The 20,562-nt window shown below is 37.0% G+C and overlaps 1 protein-coding gene across 2 annotated transcripts; it reads left to right on the top strand.

Annotated features, from left to right (window-relative positions):
- The first annotated feature begins 249 nt into the window (after positions 1-249).
- On the top strand, positions 250-12,732 carry LOC140139987 (uncharacterized). 2 transcript variants are annotated; one of them, XM_072161793.1, is made up of 3 exons: positions 250-372; positions 7,080-7,214; positions 8,298-12,732. In XM_072161793.1, the coding sequence occupies exons 2-3, from the start codon at positions 7,102-7,104 to the stop codon at positions 11,488-11,490; spliced, it is 3,306 nt and encodes a 1,101-aa protein (XP_072017894.1). In that variant the 5' UTR covers positions 250-372; positions 7,080-7,101; the 3' UTR covers positions 11,491-12,732. The 2 variants fall into 2 exon arrangements, with proteins under 2 accessions (XP_072017894.1, XP_072017893.1); XM_072161792.1 differs by having other exon boundaries at positions 250-438.
- Positions 12,733-20,562: the final 7,830 nt, after the last annotated feature.

Below are 20,562 nucleotides of genomic sequence, written 5' to 3'. Positions count from 1 at the left end.
GGAGTAATATTAGAATATTAAACCTCTTGTAGTATTAAAAATTAAATATTAACATTACCTCATTTGGTATAAACCACCCTACTTGATAACTTGAATAATAATAATACTAAAACCCGAGTCCAGGCAACGAGGAAAACACAGCGAATTCGTACCACGGGCTGTGTGCAGGATAGACGGGGTCATAATTGAAGGTCGCTGCGCATGCGTGATCGATGATAACTGGCCATTTTACACATGCGCAACTGGCGTTGTTTTGCCTGGTGTTTGTTGTACTCTGAATTCCACGTTCGTGAATCCAAGCAAGTATAATTTATTATGTGAGAGTTTTGCAATATGACAGCGGGTATTCGAAGAAACAAATACATCCATATTGTGAGTAATGATTTGTACTTGAAGTTGAATGACATTGACTACAACAAGTATAACGAAAACGGACAGGTAAGCGCCAAGTTAAATTCTGCACCGTAGTGAAATTATAGATTAAAATGGCGGCGGTACATTTTAGTCAAATCGCCATGATGGTTGCGAACCGGAAGTACTAAAAAAAAGGGTAACTTTATGAGGATCCTTATGTTTTGAAAGTCAAAATTGAGTGCTTTGGAGCTCTTTGGTGTGCACGTGTATAGCTAATCTGCCCGTTACCGTGTCAATTATTATTAAGCTTAACGATTTAATACAAATACCTACGTTTCGTGCTTCATCATAGGCCTTCATCTGGCTGAGTACTGCTTTACACGTCTGGCCTTATTATCTTTCACTCTATTCATGTAAATTGTTAATGTTTCTCAACACCTTAATTGGTTTATGCATCTCGATGGTTTATGTCTGTTGTAAAAGGGGTGTTAATCAGTAATTAAACTGCACGTTTGTGATTGCCTTCTCATGTCATATTAAAATAGGCATTATTTGTTACAGAAGTACAATGTACTAACTTTTTTGTAGAAGTAGGGCCTAACTGATCCCCAGGTACGGTAATTGATATGGCCCCCGGGATATGGCCATAGGCCCTATTATAAAATTAAATAGGCCTATATATTTATTTTTGCCAGTTTTGCCATGGTTTAAACCGGCCGGCCAAAATTAACACAGAAAGCCCATAAAGGTCACATAAAATTACAAATTCGTTTCACGTCCTTTTTGGATTGTGGGTATGTGTGTGGGTGAAGGGGGGGGGGCCTCATAGGCCTTCATCTGGCTGAGTACTGCTTTACACGTCTGGCCTTATTATCTTTCACTCTATTCATGTAAATTGTTAATGTTTCTCAACACCTTAATTGGTTTATGCATCTCGATGGTTTATGTCTGTTGTAAAAGGGGTGTTAATCAGTAATTAAACTGCACGTTTGTGATTGCCTTCTCATGTCATATTAAAATAGGCATTATTTGTTACAGAAGTACAATGTACTAACTTTTTTGTAGAAGTAGGCCTAACTGATCCCCAGGTACGGTAATTGATATGGCCCCCGGGATATGGCCATAGGCCCTATTATAAAATTAAATAGGCCTATATATTTATTTTTGCCAGTTTTGCCATGGTTTAAACCGGCCGGCCAAAATTAACACAGAAAGCCCATAAAGGTCACATAAAATTACAAATTCGTTTCACGTCCTTTTTGGATTGTGGGTATGTGTGTGGGTGAAGGGGGGGGGGATAGCTAACAGTGACTGTTGGCACGATTTAAATTAATTGATTTAAATCACGATTAAATCATGTCGGTTTTTTTTAATCACTGATTTAGGCCCCTAAATCAACATTTTGTTACCATTTTTGATCAATTTAAGTTATTTTCCCAAGATTTTATCAATTTTTTTCTTTGAAATTTTCACATGTAAAAGCACGTTTTGATTTTTTTAAATACAGAAAAGATTGCACATTATGTCTAGCATTCCACTGGTGGTCTCTTTTTGACTCTATTATGGGGTATAGCAGCTCTTGTAATATAAAAAAAGTGGGCTACCAAAAATCGATTTAGGCCCAAATAAAAAAATCCGATTTAAATCAAATAATCGATTTCTTTTTAATTTTGTTTAAAAAAATCGCCAACCCTGGCTATGAATATTAATAATATTAATAATAGCAGTTTTCACGTAAAGTTTACATTCCTAGACTCTGGTGGAGCTAGGGCCAGTCCATGCCAAATCGCCTGATTTTAAGGAAATGTCTCACCCTCTAGTCACAGAATTTGCTCATTTTTGGATGTGGGAATTTATGTCAACCCAACAGATTTCAAACGAAAAATTCTAAAATCGGTTTTTGCGTAGCGGCTGTTCAAAAATTGACAAAATGGCCGCCAAGTTAATTTTTCTTTTGTTAATATTTTTTTTTCTAACGTTAAATATCCCATGTGGGCAAACTTTCACATTTTTTCTTTTTCAGTTTCTGATAAAAATGTGTCAAGCCATGTGTCAAGTTGGTCCCAACTTGGTATGTTGGACCGTTTACGTAATTACGACGATAAAGGGGAAAAAATATAAGATAATAAGAATAAGATAATATAAAAATACATAAGAATTGTTGTATGGTCATGTGTCTTATGGTGGGACCCCAAAATAGTGGGAGGCGTTACATTTTTCTCTCCTCTTTCAGATTTAACTTGTTGGTACAGAGCTATTCTTTGTCCAATTGCATAAAGTTTGGGCTCATTATACAGCTTGATTATTCTACTTTTCAAATATGTTTCACAATTCGAAATTATCATTTGTTTAATTAGTGAAAAATATTAAAATGTTAACGAGGATAAACCTGGAGGATAAGCGGTAGAGGAGTATGTGTAATCTCTATGAGAAATGTTGTGGAAACATGATATCTTTTTGAATTTTAAATTTTATCATTGCAAAATTCTGTGCTATACATGCAAATCAAAGCTTGTTTATTCATTATTCATATTCAACTATTAGTTTGATGACTTTGATCTATTTCACGTTTACAAGTACTCACTGGGAACCGCAAGTCACAAGACCCACAATTTTTCCCTAGATTCACTACACACAAATGCTAAAATTTTCAGGCACAACATGCGTTTTGTCTTTCAATTGTTGTATCTTGAGAATTATACACCCTAAGATAAGAAAAGTATACATTTTTGGAAAGCATTTTACCCCAGGAATCCAAATATGCAGTTAAAATAAATGTAGGATACACTCTAAAGAAAATATATTCAAAAATGTAATCAACATTTGGTGCGTAAAGTTACATATATTTTCACACCCTGTATCACCACTTTGGACAATCATAACATTGCAAAAGTATACATTTTATTAAACCTCATAGTGTTGCCTGCCACAAAATTAGATTACTTTATAGGTATTCCATATCAGTAGGCTAGTAGCAAATGCAATAAATTATCAATTTTCTAGTAAAATTTTTTTCATGATATCACCCTATATATTTTCTTACACACCCTGTATATCAACATCAATTTTGCATTGTTGGATTCCTTGGAACATAAGCTTTCCAAAAATGTATAGTTTTGTTGGTGTGAGATGTATAGTTTCAGTCTCAGACATGTACATGTATACATCAATTTAAGTGAAAATGAGGACAAATGATCAAAATCAGTGCTTGTAACGCAAATGTGCCCCACCATATGACACATGACCGTATTTTATATCAATCATATTTAATGAGGACAAATACCCATCATTTTTTCCTTAACACCCCTAAATTGACATAAGGCCTATATTACCTTTTAAATAAGACCAGTTTGAACTTGGTGGTATGTTGCATTAACAATATACGGGGTATTTAAAAATAAAGAAATACAAAAGAATTGCGCGATATAAATATCCTTAAAATTGCACAAGGGCAAATATCCATCAATTTTTCCTGAACAGGTCGCATGTCACAAATAGGTCACCCAAAAATGGAGGAGCCGTAACATGAAAAGGCTTTCTTCACACTTCAAGTTTGGTTTATTCTAAAAGTATAGTACCTATTGTGGAAAGTTTGGTGTCGTTTTGTAGATAATTATGTTCTTTATCAAATACAAAAACCCCAAGTCAATTGGACAACTACTTTGAGATTTATACTTCAATATGTAAGATGTGTCAATGGGGGAGCCGGGGCGGGGGAGCTGGGGCGGGGGAGCCCCATAGGGTTGTACACAAAATTGTGAAAATATGGCAAACTTCAAACCTTTGTATCTTAAAAAGTACAACTAGCATGGACCACAAATTGCACATATATCATCCTGGACTGTAGATCTACCTCATAGTAGATCAACTGTAACAAAAGGTGTAACTAATTAATTGCCTAATTAAATGCTAATTAAGACAGTTTTTCCTATATGTTACTGTACAAAGTGTACACGTAATGCTCTGACATTTCTAAATGGCCTATCTTTGGCCCGAATCATCCTGCTTATTCAAAAGTACACATATTTTTAAGGAAATTTGATGAGGAATTCAATTATGCTATTAGTTTTTTTTGCCAGAAATGGAGGAAAAAAGTTTTGATTGATAAATGTCATACAAATTGTTAAATTATTTTACAATTTTTGACCACCCTGTATGTTTAACACAAGGGATACCAAACTCTTTCTTCCTAATTTGTTTGATGGGCCCATGAAATGTCTTTCTGAATCCATATTTATTTTGAGCTACATAGCTTTCAGAAAAGAAAAATATGGGGTTCACTGTGACAAGAAAGATGCTAATTTTGTTGATGTTCCACCCTGTATATTTCTTACCCACCCTGTATTATGATGTTATATTTTGTTGATTTTGCATCCTTGTAATATAAGCTTTCCAGAAATATATACTTATAATGGTCTAAAATGTATTTATTAAAAGTTGTGTTGAAGTGAATCACAATTGGTGACATTTTCCTCATTTTTCATTATGTTACACAAAAGATGACCAATTCATGACATGCAACCAACACCATTAAATTGGCACTATGATACCTTTAGAATGAGACCAGTTTAAACTTGGTGGTATGTTGCATTAACGATATATGTGGCAAAACTGGCAATTAAAACTAAATAAATACAAAAGAATTGTCAGATACGAATATTGTTACAATTGCATGAGGGCAAATACAAAATGTTGCATTAACAATATACGGGGTATTTAAAAATAAAGAAATACAAAAGAATTGCGCGATATGAATATCCTTAAAATTGCACAAGGGCAAATATCCATAAATTTTTCCTTAACACCCCTAAATTGGCATTATATTACCTTTAAACTGAGACCAGTTTGAATTTGGTGGTATGTTGCATTAATGGTGGGGCAATTACAAATAAAGAACTACAAAAGAATTGCCTGATAATGATATGAATATCATTAAATACATGAGGGCAAATACCCTCAATGTTTTTCTTTATTTTTAATAGCCTTAAACTATCTTCAATACAATGTACCACCAAGTTCAAACTGGTCTCATTAAAGGTAACATTATGACAATTTAGGGTGCTAAGGGCGCAACGAGCATGTTGTTCCGGTTTTATTTATTTATTTTTTTTTTATTCATTTTGCTTTTATTTTAACAGGATAATAGACAAAAAAAGACAAAAAATAAAATAAAAGATAGAAAGAATAATGGGTCAGTCCATCTCAAATCACCTAGTTTTCACAAAAGGTTGGCTGGTCACCCTCTCAGATTTTGTTTAAAATCACTTATATCATATACCCCGTTTACATTGGGCGAAAGTCGTAATCGAATTCACTAAAGTCGTAATCGACTTAATTCGTATCATACGTGTAAACAGGTACAGTCGTAATTAATCGTAATTCAAAAGTCGTAATTCCAATGATGACTTGTATCATCATTAATTTCAAGTGAATTCGAATAAGTCGTCATTTATTACGACTTTTCACTAATGTAAACGAACACGTTGTTGTATTCGTATTTACCTGCCGTAACCATTGGCAACAAACGAATTCGATATTCTTAAAACACTATTTAGAATATTATGGCAATTTTCTATATTGTTTGATGGGTTTTTAATGATAATTTGCATAGTGTGGCAGAGTCAGAATTTCGTTTCACAGTGCGAGAATCAATCTTGATTCTTTCAGGACAAATTTGCGGGAACTTTATTATGGGCTTTACCGGTGGGTTTATGGGCAATGAATTTTGTTAATAGTGTCATTAATTTGTGGGTAAAATGGATGCCGAATGGGACTTCTTTTGCTTTACTTGCAATTACTTATTTTTTCTTGGTTATTTATGCCTTTTTGTTTTATTATGTTTCTTACTTTCTTACTTTGTTGTTTCTTGATTTCTTTTTATTTACATCATAAGTTATTTCTCTTTTTAGGATAAAAGGTAGCCCTAAAAGGCTGTTTGGTTTGTCTTTGGTTCTTCTGAACTGAGTTTACTGTGCTGCTCTGCCCTCTACCTGGTTGTCTCCTTGGCGAATACAGGTTTCAGCCCCGGTCCTCATTGCTTCAATTGCGTTGCGTACCATCCTATTGCGCCGGATACTTGCGAATGCACTCAGTAATACGTCTACGAAGATCTTAGATTTTGCAAAAAAAGAAAAAAAGAGGTGTGAGGTCTGGTGATCGTGCAGGCCACTCCACAGCATGAGCCATCCCAACCACTCTGTTTGCTATCCGTGGACAGAGTGAAAAACGGTACTTTTATTCAAAAGGGCATATCTTCAAAAGTTGTGAGCCGATTGAAATAATTGTTTTGGTTTATTAAAGCTAACGATTTATGGTTTCTTTACATACCAAAATATATTTAATCAACTTTTCAGAAATTGGAGAAAAAGAGGGCGCAATGAGGAGCCTCTTGTTTGGGGGGACACCCTGTATACTGATCCTTTCTGTAGCTAAATGTTATCACCTCAATGCAATACTCTTTTGTTGGTAGCTCGCGGGTAGCCTATTATACTATTAATCAGTTTCCCAGTCTGTAACACAAGTAGGCCTAAAAGGGCAACTAGTAATAAATAATATTAAATTGAATAATTATATTTGTTCACTTTGATCATTTCACGAAAACCACTGAATTTGACTGGAATTTAGAATGAGGAAATGTATTTAGTTACCAGTTGTATGATTTTGTATCATTTGATTTCTTACTCTCCCTCCGTATTTTTTCCTTTTATGTGCGTGTCCTGATTTAGGAGGAAGTGAGGTCATATAAAGATGGCGGCTTCGAATTCTTCGATGGGAAAGCAGCAGCAGACTGTACCAGAAAAGCCCGTCGCCCAGAATCAACCTGCAGAGTCGTCGCAATTGTTCCTTACCCGAATGAAGACGTAAGTTTCAAACATAATTTTTGCAGAAAACGTTGAAAGTGTAGGGCTATAAAGAGTTTAAAACGTTTTAATAATATTAAAAATCATTTGATGCCAAACATGCTAGTTAACGTAATGCTATTATATATAATAAGTGTTAACAAAATATAGTGCGAAACACGTTTGCAAAAAACATTTTATAATAACATTTTAAGGGCTATGTCATCGACCTTTGCAAAGTATTTTTTGTGGGACATGAGAGCAGGTCAGACATATCGAAATGCATTCTGAATACGAGGAATGTCCGTCTGCAATGGTCTGATATCAAATAATTTTTTGTCAGATTTAGATTGTCAAAACGCACGGTTGTTTGTCAATACGCACGCTTACGACTATCGTGTTCTTTCAACACATATTTTCAAGTGCAAGACTATTTATAATTAGTTTCTTTCAGAACCAAAAATCACGGGAGATATTCATCATATTCTGCCCCGGTATCCGAAGATATATCGTATGAAAATCAGTACACGTGCACCGGCGTGCATAGCAGTTACACGTGTATTGATTTAGTTTCCCTGCCTGTACAATATAATTATTTTCCAGGCGTTGTCGCTGTGCGACGGTGGCACCCGACAGATCCTGAATCAGTGTAAGTCCCAGGGACACATTGCGCGGATGATTCTTTCGGGTTAATAGTTTAGGCCCCGGGGTTTAGGCACGAGAATATACCCAGTCCTATGATAGACGGCGATCCCGATCTTCCAACATGACCTTCGGACATGAGTCATGACCATTTTTTTTATGAAAGCCACAACTTCATCCAACACCTCTCGTATCCCGTGTTGTATCACAATGCGAGGGCGCGATCCACGGGCTAACGACCGCACGGTTCTGGCATGTCTCTAAACCAACGTCTGAGCTAATCAAGATATTTGGTATTTGGGATCACTGCCCATGCATATGCGGGTGGGATAGTTCGGATGCTAGAGCACTGTTCTCGCAATCCAGACGTCACCGGGTCGAATCCCGCAGCCAACTTTTCTTTGACCCCCTTCTTTGTAACATGGGCAAGTTTTATATAATATTGTTTTATTACTTTGGCAGGGCCGCCGGAGAGACGTCACAACTCTGCAGGAAAGTCGTCTGCATGAAAAATGACAAAAGTACTCAGATTCAGTACTTCCAACCGTTAACTTCGGGCGAAATACTGCAGCTATTTAAACAATCAGGGACCATGGGAAATGTCAAACAGTTGAAGGCAAAAACCGTCAACGTGAAGGCGTTACCTGAATCATCGCACAGCTTAAAACCTGGCGTAGTGACACTCATGCAATCAGGAGTAAACCCGGTTTCATCAGCTGCTAAACCCGGTACAATAATGATGACTAGGGTAGAGCCTGGAAAACAGACGATTGCACCGGTTTCATCATTGCAAACAGGTATTTCTAAATCCGGTTCAGTTGTGCTTACAGAAATACAGTCTGCGGTTAAACCCGTTTTATATCAAGCTTCGGCGACTAAACCTGTTGTGACTACTAACACCCAATTGACTTCGGCCCCAGTAACACTACCGATCTTAATGGGATCAGGTACCCTAAAACCTGACCCAAAACCAAATATCGTTCTCAAAGTATCGGGGGATTCAATTTTGTTAAGTCCAGGTGTAAAGAATCCAGCAACTGCTGCAGGCCAACAAAGAACGTTTGTATTCGGAGGCGATAAACCGATCCCCGGGCAGAGTTTGCTAAATGACAAAGCGGTCACCTTGCGAAAGATACCAGGTACTAACACCTACACTGTTGAAGCTATTAACAGAATACCAGGTTTGTCAAGTGCAAGCTCGTTGGCATCAAAACAAATATTGCTCGGCACTGGGTCATCAGTGAGTGGAGCAAAAATCCCTGTTGGGAAGGTTCTTCCTCTACAACAGCAGCCAACGTCAAAATCAAGCCCAGTTCAGAAAACCAGTACCGCTACAAGTGTCTCACAACTCGATCTAACCTCCCTATTTAAAACAACTCCCTCGGTGACGTCTAGCCCTATGTTGTCGATACCTGCAAGTACTGTTTCGCAGTTGAATGTCAACCTCAAAGAAACAACAGCTACGAAAACGAATGTATCCGCGAGTGCACAGGTGGTACAATCTGGTAATGAATCACCACACCTTGAGCCCATGGACATAGTTGGACAAAGTAAGAATCATGACGCAATATCTACGGCTTCAAACCAAGCGTCAATCGAATCATCGCTTATTCCTATGATGATCACGGCCGTGAGCGACACTGGAAATGATGTCAGTGTGTCACGTGATAATATTGATAATTCTAGGATTGATGACGTCAGTGGTAAGCCCTCGGGTAAGTCGCCTGATGAGAATTCTGGAAATGACAATGATAGTGCTATGTCGCGTGATACTGACGATCGTGGAAATGATGTCGGTGGTAGTGGATTATTTGATGCTGGGGAATCAAGATCTGATGACAAAAGCGTATCATGTGATACTGAGAATGCTGGGAGTGATACCGTCATGAGATCAGGTGATACTGAAACATCTGGACTGGATAATACAACCACGATTGATAAATCAATGTCCGAAAAAGTGTCAGGAAATATTGACAAGCAACAGGAAAATAAAAGTGTCGGTGATGAAAACTCAAATACTCTATCAGACGCAGACGGACTTATTGGTATACCGGCTTTGCAAAATGTGTATGCGCGAGTTTATCTTGCCCCACCTAGTCCGTCAGAGTCGTCCCAAGATGAAACCACTGCTGAGCAAAAAGATGCCGAAAGTACATCGCTGAAAATTGACTCTGTATTCAGTCTCAATGATATTCAAAAGAAAGCGTTCTTTCCTGAAGCAAATAACAACAATGCTCCTTCCGAAACATCTGTAGACCGCGAAGAAAATGATGAAGCGTCATTTCAGGTACATATCAAGCGTGAACCACTTGATGATGATGATGAAGATGATGGTAGTCAAAATGAAGAAACCAATGTATCCGATGTTCGTATCAAAGAAGAGCCACAAAGTCCACACCAAATACAAGTCAAGGATGAACCAAGTGATGATTATGAATATTCCAACTATCCTGTGCCAAATGATGATGATGATGATGTTGATAGTGAGGATGAGGACTCTGAATCAACAGATACAGCCATGGAAGAAACCCCAGTAAAAATCAAAAAGGAACCAAACGATGATGAACTAGATGCCAAAGGTAAGACAGATTCCAAAGCTCAAGGCGCCAGTACTACTCCACCATTGTCTTCTACACCAGTCGTTAAACAGCCCGTTACACCCATCTCTGCACCGACATCTTCATCGTCACCTGTTAGTATTCTTACCATGCCAACAGCAAAAGCGAGTGACAAGAAGTTAGTTGCGCCTGTAGGTGTAAATAGCGTTGTGACGGATATAAACGGAAAGAAGTATATAGTTGTTTCTCCACCTGCAAAGGCGACGTTGAAGTTCAAAGGTCAGAATGAGGTCAAAGGAGAGAAAGGGGGTCAATTTCCTGCCGGATCAGGAAAGAGTTATCTTGTCACAATGTCTAATGGACAGAAACGTCTTATTCATTTACCAACGGACGCCCCTGCGTCTACATTACTTGCGTCTTTAGCGAAAGGTAACACGGTTGACATGAAAACTATTGCAGGCTTGAAATCATTGACTGGTGGGCCAATGACCAAAACGTTGCCCAAAAAGGAACAAGGATCACACATCAATCATGGCGGCTCGTTACCGAAACTGACTACTGTTATAACGTATCCTCCCCGTACGGAGGTAAAGCCGCCCTGCAAAATAACAGTTGTAAAAGGTCACAAGCCGTCCTCGTTTAAGAAAATGCCTGCACTTGCGCCATCAGTAAGCAAAGCATCCATGTCAACTAAAACAGCAGAGTCGAAACTCATCGACGATGATAGCAGGCGACGAAGCTCTCGAGAAAGGCGAAATAAGCGGAGGTACTCCCCGCCTCCTCTTGGCCCACGCAAGCGACAGTATTGCGTTTCTCCACCTGTGCTTGAGAAAGAGGCGAAACCCATCAGTCGCGCCGCCGAAAGTAGCGATACGGAACATAGCTCCGAAGATGAGAGTCGCCATGACGACCGAGACGGTGCTGCTGAAAAAATGGATCACGAACCGGCACCACTAACCCCTGCGGTGACATCGAGGGAGGAAAGAATGAGACTTTTGAAAGATTTGATACGCGAAAAGGAAGCCGCTCTTGAGGAAATGAGGAAGAGACGGGAAAAGGAAAAAGCAGAATGGGAAAATGATCCCGATCTTATGTAGATTTTAAAGTATCGTATATCAAAGTGCTTTATTCTAAGAACGTAAACTTGATTAATGCAGGCTTTTCTATTTGAAGTATACCCCTTTGGATGATTTAAGAAACATATGTGACGTGTCATGTCAAAAGGAGACACTTTTGGGCAGGATCGTAAATGGAGAAATAGCCAAAAATCTGCCCGGGGGTGATTTTTTCACAATTTGGGTTTCTTGCGAATTTGTAATGTTATTAATGTTTAAAATATTGTCTGAGAGGTTCAAACCGAAATATAACTGGCATCTTGTATTTTTTGAGAAAATTGTCAAGATAATTCCTATTCTCAACATTGTCAATAATATTTTTAAAGGCTGATATCTCAATTTCCAATTTTATAATGCCATAACTTACGAACTCAATATCTTCGCTTAGGAATGTCCGATTTCATTGGGAAAAGCGGCGTTGTGGAGCAAAATATTTTTTTATTTAAGATATGTAAAAATCTCAAAATTGATGAGCTGCCCAAAAGTGTCTCCTTTTGACATGACACGTCACATATCTTCCATAGAGGTAGTATCACGGTTTTCGAAAGAAATTACTATAGGGTTGATTTATGATTAGACATTTCATCAAATTGTCTGAAAACACGGGGTCTCCCCGTCAGTCCGAACCACCGGGGCCACCGTCAGTCTAAATTTTTAGGGTTAGCGTTAGGGTTACAGTTACGAACCCTAAGCCTAAACATTCGGGCTGACGGTGGTTTCGGACTGACGGGGTGTACCCGAAAACGCAATCTAATATACACGGCCCGGTGAAGTCGGTTTAGACGTTTCCTCAGCAACACAGGAAGTCACGTCTATATACGCACGACAACTCTGAATTATAAATAATATTAAAGTCATGTCTGAAATATAAGACATGTCTTTTGAAACCTGCATGGTTTACTTTTCTTTAAAAACAGTATTACAATGATAAAGAATAATTACAGCAATTTTCGTGATTGGTCAGAGTTCAATGTTCATCTGTTCCAAACAATGCATTGCGAATTTTGTAATGCCGCATATTGAGCGTACACGTGCCTTACTCTTAATCTTACATTCTGTTTTCATCCAAAACGCATGCTTCTATTTTAAGTTGCCAATATTATTGTTGAAGAAATGTTTTTTATATTTGTATGAAACATGGCCAATGGGCTATTCCAGTTTAAATCCATGGGAAAACACGATCTTAATGTTTCACACATTGAGTGTGAATTTCAAAATGGGCCTCCTTGGTTGCCTCTATTTTATTATCTACACCAGCTATGTGGGAGATGCAGGCAATGTCTTCCATACATTGCAAAAACAGTGTTTAGAGATTGAAAACTTTTTTGTCATCGATTTGTAGACGCGTCTAAAACCTAAACACCAGTGTCAAATTTCAAAACATCATTACTGTTTAATATCCAAACACAAGGCAAATTCATATGTAGGCCTATACATGTTAAACATGTTTACAAATCGAGGACAAGTGGTGTCTACAATAGTGTTTAATCTCTACACACTGTTTTTGCAGTGTAGGATAGAGGTATATCATGGAATAGTCCAATGCTTCCCATGGCAGTTTTTACAGTGAAGTTGAGCACCAAGCGAAGTTAAGACCGATGTGCAATAATTCGAAAATCCAAGTTTTTCGAAATCGAATTATTGCATACATTGAGCCTTCATAACTAGCCTGCTGAACTAATCACGCTCATGGTTCATGACTGGAATACGGAAAGGTTACATGATATATATGTGAATGGCCAATCCAGTATTACGTATTTCTACATTTCGTCACTTTACATTTCGTCATTTTATTATGTATCTTTTGTGTAGATTGGGCTATTACTGTTGAAATCCATATACCCCCTGTGGAAAATGGCCTTAATCTCCCACACAGTAGATATAGATTTCAAATGGAGTCACCCATTCATGTAACCCCATTTGAAATCGACACTCCCTGTGTGGAAGATTAATGTCATGTCTTCCATAGGAAGTGCATGTATTTTAACTGGAATAGCTCATTATTGTAGCTCTTATTATACCGGGGTGAAGAGTTCCGTCTACGTGTTGGCCTACGATTGCATGCACATTGACAGACATCGACAGGAGTAGATATGTGTACGTGGACGTTGCACGTGAACACATGACGTCATCATGATGTGACTCAGTACTGAATCCTGCAACATACTGCTTAGTGCGAAGCGAAGTTGGTGTTCCTATATACACATAACATAATACCAGTGACGTCATGTGTTCACGTACCACGTCCTGGAAGGAAGAAAAACACGATTCTTTGAATTAAACAAACGTCGACTGCTCAGTGCCAATAGCTGCCCTGTGAACATTGGACAATTTAAGACTTCTACGCTACTCAAATGTCACTCAACCGGAGCGCTTTCACCGGGCCAGCCGGCGTCTTCAGCGAATGTTATTGCTCTGAAGACACCGGTTGACCAGGTGGCTTCAGGGGGGCACTCACATGTAAAGGTGGTACGGGTATGTGCGGCGGTCAAGGGTCCCTTTTTCAGGCTCTCCGGCAGTTCCTTAAGCCCCACATTTGCAATATGCTCCAGTTCTTTGAGCCTCAAACTCTGACAGTTGTAGCTCTTTAGCTAAAATTTGGAAAAATATGGAAATTTTTAGCTCCAAAGCCTATAATTTGGCTGATTTTAGTTCACAGAGCCCCACAAATATGTTGAAATTTCAGTTCATCAAGCCCTTATTTTGACCCAAAATTAGTTCTTAGTTCCCAACTACCAACATTTTAGTTGAGTGCCCCCCCCGGGTGAAAGCGCTCCGGTGAGTGAAATTTGAGTAGCGTAGAACTCTTAAATTGCTTCATATTTACGTTTACCGCTACTTGAGGATAGTATGTACATCATTATACTAGTATACTGTACTCGTCTAGATATGGCAGGTACACATGGCAGCTATTGCACTTACCCACTTCTGGCACTGACCAGTCAACATGTTCTCGTAACATCACACGTATGCATGTCACTCAGCTCGAGCATGTAGTCTTCAAATTGATTGCCACAAATAGTATTCATACCTGTGACGTCGCCTATGGCCAGCACATACGGACACTAAACCTCTCTAACTTGTATATAATGTATATAGGCCTATAATATGTTTTTATCAAAGCTTTTGCATGGACTGTCTTTTAGAACTTGCAGGAAAGAATGTAGGCCTATGGAGAAAATGGTCAACTAAGGAGAGCTCAACATCACTCTCCTATTCGCTACTTGCATGGTTCCGCCATTATGCACCATGTGCAGGGAGAGCCTCGAACTGGCAGCATACAAGAGTGGGAATTGAGAGACTAATTCCAATCACCGCCTCGTATGTACTATGTTATGCTTCGTAGTGATGGTTGACGACTGAGGGCAGCAGTCTAGGGAATTGAACCAGTCACATTCTGTGTAAGGTTACGATTCTTCCTTTCATGTATGCTGCCAGTTCGGGGCTCTCCCCTCACATAGTGCGTAATGGCGGAACCATGCAAGTAGCGAATATCAGATTTTAGGAGAGAATTAGAGAGTGACTGTTCTCACTCTCCTCAAAAGGCACGCAGTCCCTGCTTTTGGTTTATGTAAATCCACGGCGTTGGATTTTGGGGACATAGTAATTCAGTCATAACCTTGTAGGCCCTATGTACAAATTAAGCTACCAAAGTGATGGTAACAAAAGCTTATGTTTTGATCTATGTAAAATGTACATAAAAAGATGTGTAAATTTTTTATCAAAAAGATGTTATTTTAAACAAAAGTATTGGTTGTTATGTAAAGTAAGTGTTAGCTTTAAAATGCAACATAATTACAGCATTTATTGTATTCATACGTATACTGTTTAAATAAAAAACAACGTGGCACTATGTCAGTTGCCTCTTAAATGTACATTAGATGTCCGGACCAAGTATAAAACTAATTTTTGCTTTATAAAATTATTTTGATGTTAGATGGAGAATGTATTGATTGTTATAAAATCCTACAAAAATAACTCTGCTGTTATTAATATATGCACCTTATTAGCCTCACAACTATTACAATTGTATGTATTCAAAATATTTTAACATAGAAAGAAAAATTGATTGTATACGCACATTTTAGTACCCCATTCCCATTTCGCTCAATATTATTATTAATGGCAACACAAGCAGTGTTTTTAAAAGAAAACAAAATCTGAATTTAAAAGTTGCATTGATAACGCTCAATTTTTTTAACGCAAGCAATTTGGCATGTATAAAGACTGCCATTATATTCGCGCTGAATTCAAATGAATACAATTTACAACAAAAATAAAACATGGGCACTTGCTACCTTCAAATTTAGACTGAGACCACAGTCCTTGGTAATTTGTATGAGGCGTCCAAAGTACCATCATTGAATTTCCATTCTCCAGGTGTTTTGAACTACCAAATAGCCCTAGATAGGCAATTTTGACCTTCCGTGGTAAACCCCCAAAACGCTATTATACGGTACGCTGAGAATTGCTAAAACTCAGCGACCGCTCCTTCAACATATTCAAGTGGAGCGGTCACTGGATTTTAGCGTTCTCATATATATCATGTTTAAAAGGCCTTAGTGCTGTTGTTACCCCGGGCGTTTACTAATACGAATAGTGGTTTTATAGTTATAGGCGTATTTATATTAACGGCTTTCCCAGCAAACACAAAACGTTTTCGACATCATTCGCAAAAGGTTATTGCCAGAAAACGTTTAAATGTCGTGTTATATAAATGGTATAAAACGTTTGCATAAAATTCAAAAACATTTTTGATAACTTACTGCAAACATTCTAACACATCCGTTATTTAAGTGTTGACAAAATATTTGGCAAATAATGGTTGCAGAAAATATTTCTCAATAACACGTTGAAAACATTTACAAATATTTTTGTATAGTGTGTTTACATACAAAACGTTTTAAAACGTGTTCATGACCTTTATAACTCGACATTTAATGTTATTAAAACATTTTTACCAAAACCAAAAACATAACTTGTTTAAAACGTTTTGTGTTCGCTGGGTAGTTACTTGTTGTGAGGTGTTTAGTGCAAATTCCTTATTATTTTTAATTTTACTTTAATATCTTACGTGAGATGTGAGAGTTCCTGACAGTTGTCATGGGAAAATGAATGTGTTACAGTTCTCTCAACAAAACAGTTATAGGCCTACTTACTTTTCTTTATATTTCATCACCACATCAGCGGCACTTCATCAGAATTGTGACAGGAGCGGTAAAGCTGATCACGTGACTCACGTGGAAACCCGGAGTCACGTGACTTGATGACCGGTTTGTAGACGGGAGGCAGATAGTGTCGTCTCTTGTCTTGGTTGAGGTCAGGCTCCTTTGGACGCCATATGTTTTAAAATTTAATAATTATGGGGTCCACCTGGACCCTATCATTTGAGACTAACATATGTGTTAACCGTGTCAAAATTTGTCTCTAAATACCCCAAAAAATTGTTTGGGTCCCCATAGTTTTCAATTTTGCAGATTATGGGGTCCAACTGGAACCCATAATATTTGGACCTAGCGGGAACTCTGGTTTCAGGTCCAAACATTGTTTTCTCATAATACTGTTTATCTGATATCCGTTAATTCTGTAAAATATTGACACCTTGATCGATAAAGTAAGGGGTAAGCCTATGATTAACAGAACTAAATCTAATTTCGATTTAGGCATATCATTCTAAATTTTAGAAAATACATTATAACCAATCATTTTAAGTCCCATTCAGTGATCCCAGCGAAAGTGTCAAAAAATTTAAATTGTTTATAGGGGCCTAAATTGCTTAGAAGTGAAGTATAAGTCATTCAAATTGTCCCTTTTTTTAAATTCAAAATTTGGCAAAAAACAACAACAACAACAACAACAACAACAACAACAACAAAAAAGCAGCAGTATGAAATAAGTTGAAGCCCCATTCAAATGCATATAGCTATTATATAGGCTAGGCCTACTCTGCAGATTCATGTAAAATGCCTTATTTTGTCTTAATTGCACGGCTTTCGGCTGAACCACTAGCAGGCTATGTTTTTCACATCTATAACAATGACAAAGGTGCCAAATTCTGAATTTTGATGATTTTATAATCGTCTGGATGAGCTAATCACTGAATGGGCCTTTAATTAAAGTAACACCGAAAAGTGGAAATTAGAGCAAAATTTTGGTATGTATGCCTATTCTCAAGAATTTGAATCCAGAGACTTGTTAATGTTCCAAGACTTTTATTTTTGTGACACAGCACCTTAATACTCAACGACGAGGTTCGGCATTTGTGTGCTATCTGCTATTGGATTAAACGTTTTATTGCATACAGAAACATTGAGAGACTGAACGTTCTTCATTAATGTTATTTATTAATCTTTATGAATCTTTAAAACTTTACCATTAAAGGGGCGTGATCCGATATAGCTTCATCCTCCATTTTTTCTCCATCAAACCTGAGATTTTGGTATCAGAAAAAAAGCTCGTATGTTTCTCATTGCTCCAGTAAAACATAACCTTACGCCCGAAATGTGTTTCGTTTAGATGGTCTGGGCAAAAACGTGGTGAATTGTGGTAACCACGACCGAAAGTATGTATAGGCCTACAGTGTAGGCCCTATTATCCTAAATATTGGGAATTGTAATAGACGTTTTTGCTTCTCATATCAAAACTGATGGAGCAATACAACTCAAAATATTGTATATTTTGGAATGAGCGTTTCGACAGTATTTTTTGTGGGACATGAGAGCACATCAGACCTATCGAATTGCATTCTGAATACGAAGAATGTCTTTCTGATATCAAATAATTTTCATTTTATGAAATTCACGATATAGGCTAATACAAATCTTATGACAAATTATTAAAATTTGATATTTTTCACATTTTTGAGATATAACAGTCCTCGAAGTAAATTTTATAAATTTAATGATATAGTCTTAAAGTGTATGTAGCTGGAAGGAAAAGCCGACGATCAATTGAAAATTTTGACCTTTCATATTGAAGATATGGATTTTTTCCCCAAAAGATCTAATTTTTTTTGTGTGTTTTGGGGAAAAAATCCATATCTTCAATACGAAAGGTCAAAATTTTCAATTGATCGTCGGCTTTTCATCCCACCTACATACACTTCAAATATAAATCGTCAGGTTTATAAAGTTTACTTCGAGTACTGTTAAATATCAAAAATATCAATTTTTAATGATTTGCCATAAAATGTGTATTAAATTGCGAATTTCAAAAAAATCAAAATTATTTGATATCAGAATGACATTCTTCGTATTCAGAATGCAATTCGATATGTCTGATGTGCTCTAATGTCACACAATAAATACTGTCCAATCGTTCATACCCCTTCCCTTAAGGGTAGACGTTATGGTGTAAGATGGAAAGCAGAGTATGAATTAATCGGACCATGCCTCTTTAATGACATGTATACGTTTCGAAATATACTATATAACATGCATCTAAAAATATATGATGGCATTGTATACATTTTTTTCTCACGGACTGATGAATACTTTTCCTAATACAAATGTGACATGAATGAGATTCGAACCGGGGTCTCAGTATCAGTTCATCACCATGACAGCAAAACAAAAACAAAAAACACTTTAACGAAACAAAAATAAAATAAAAATAATCGGAGCAGACTAAAATATTTGTTACAGCTCAACTTACCGTACTTTGCCTAACCAGACAGTCCATGCCAAAATTGTTACTACACCTTTACATTTCATCGAATCTCTTTTTGATGTCTGTCATTTTGAACATCACACTTAAAAGATGTATGCTATGTAGAAACTTTATTTTGCAATTTCATAATTTGCATATTATTAGCATATTTGCAAGAAAAACATGAAAATCAATAAATACCTATATTTTTCACAATTTCAATATATTTTATTAGAAATGAAATTAAGCATGTAGGCCGTTTGTTATGACTTGATGAATGAAACTGTTAAAACAGATTTTGATATTTTTGCTTATTTTTCCTTTTTTGCCCCAAAATGTGTAAAAAGCAACATTTTTTGGATGACCTATATTTTCTTTGAATATTTATCAAATTTCTTAATTTATAATACAGTGCAGAAAAAGATGTCAAAAAAATCTGTTAAAACAGATTTCAATAAATTGTTCCATTTTCCATTTTGGGTTAAATACTCAATTTTCATGCGCGGGATATTTGAAACATAAAATGAAAACATGTCCATTGCACTTTTTCCTCGAGATGTACTATAATATCAAGGTTACGGATATATTATAATCCCTTCTTATCTTCACTGATCCATCAGTTACCTATTGTTATGAATGATCAATGAAAAGGTTCAGAACTGGGCTACTAATGGTCTGTACAGTATCTATAGTTATTTTCATGACTGTGTCAACTCAAAAATCATGCAAGGTCGAATGTAGGAAAAGTATGATCAGTTGAGCTGTACTTACAACATTTTCTATGTATAGCTATATATACATCAAAACTAGTCATACCGTCTATGCCTTTTATAATTACTATTTATTTAGTTCCGTAAAAGAGGAACATGAAAAAAGGGCCCACTTTTCTCCCGTAATTTTTACACTTAAAATAATTATTGTCAAAATAAAGATAATAAACATTGTAGGCCTACATTCCCATCATTAAACAAAATATGTATGATATAAATTTATACTGAAGTTTGACAAACCACCGAATGTAGACAGGACTATATTGTAACAATGTTGTGACGCAATATTTGCCGTCTAAACATTGTATAACTTCCAGTAGGAGTTCCCCTCCCTCCCTCAAATTAAAATTAAATACGGGGCTTGTTGGGCACTTTGAGCAGCAAAAAAAAAAAAAATTGACCATTTACTCCCGTTTTTTGGTCATTGCACTGATCTCTTTATTCAAAATGTCGCCAAAAACTGTCACGTTAAGTTAAATAGCGACGTACGCACACGGTATTTATTTTGGGACCTGGGAGTAACTTTATGTACTTAGGGTGTATGCAGCTACACCTTAAGGATAGAAGAAAATATTTCCTGGCTATATTTCATCATCATTATCAAAGATGATTCAAATGTGCAAGCGACTCACAGGAA

Source organism: Amphiura filiformis, chromosome 18 (assembly GCF_039555335.1).
Source record: "Amphiura filiformis chromosome 18, Afil_fr2py, whole genome shotgun sequence".
NCBI classification, from domain to species: domain Eukaryota; kingdom Metazoa; phylum Echinodermata; class Ophiuroidea; order Amphilepidida; family Amphiuridae; genus Amphiura; species Amphiura filiformis.
Note: the sequence above shows the minus strand (reverse complement) of the source record. Positions and strands in the feature narration are given on the sequence as shown.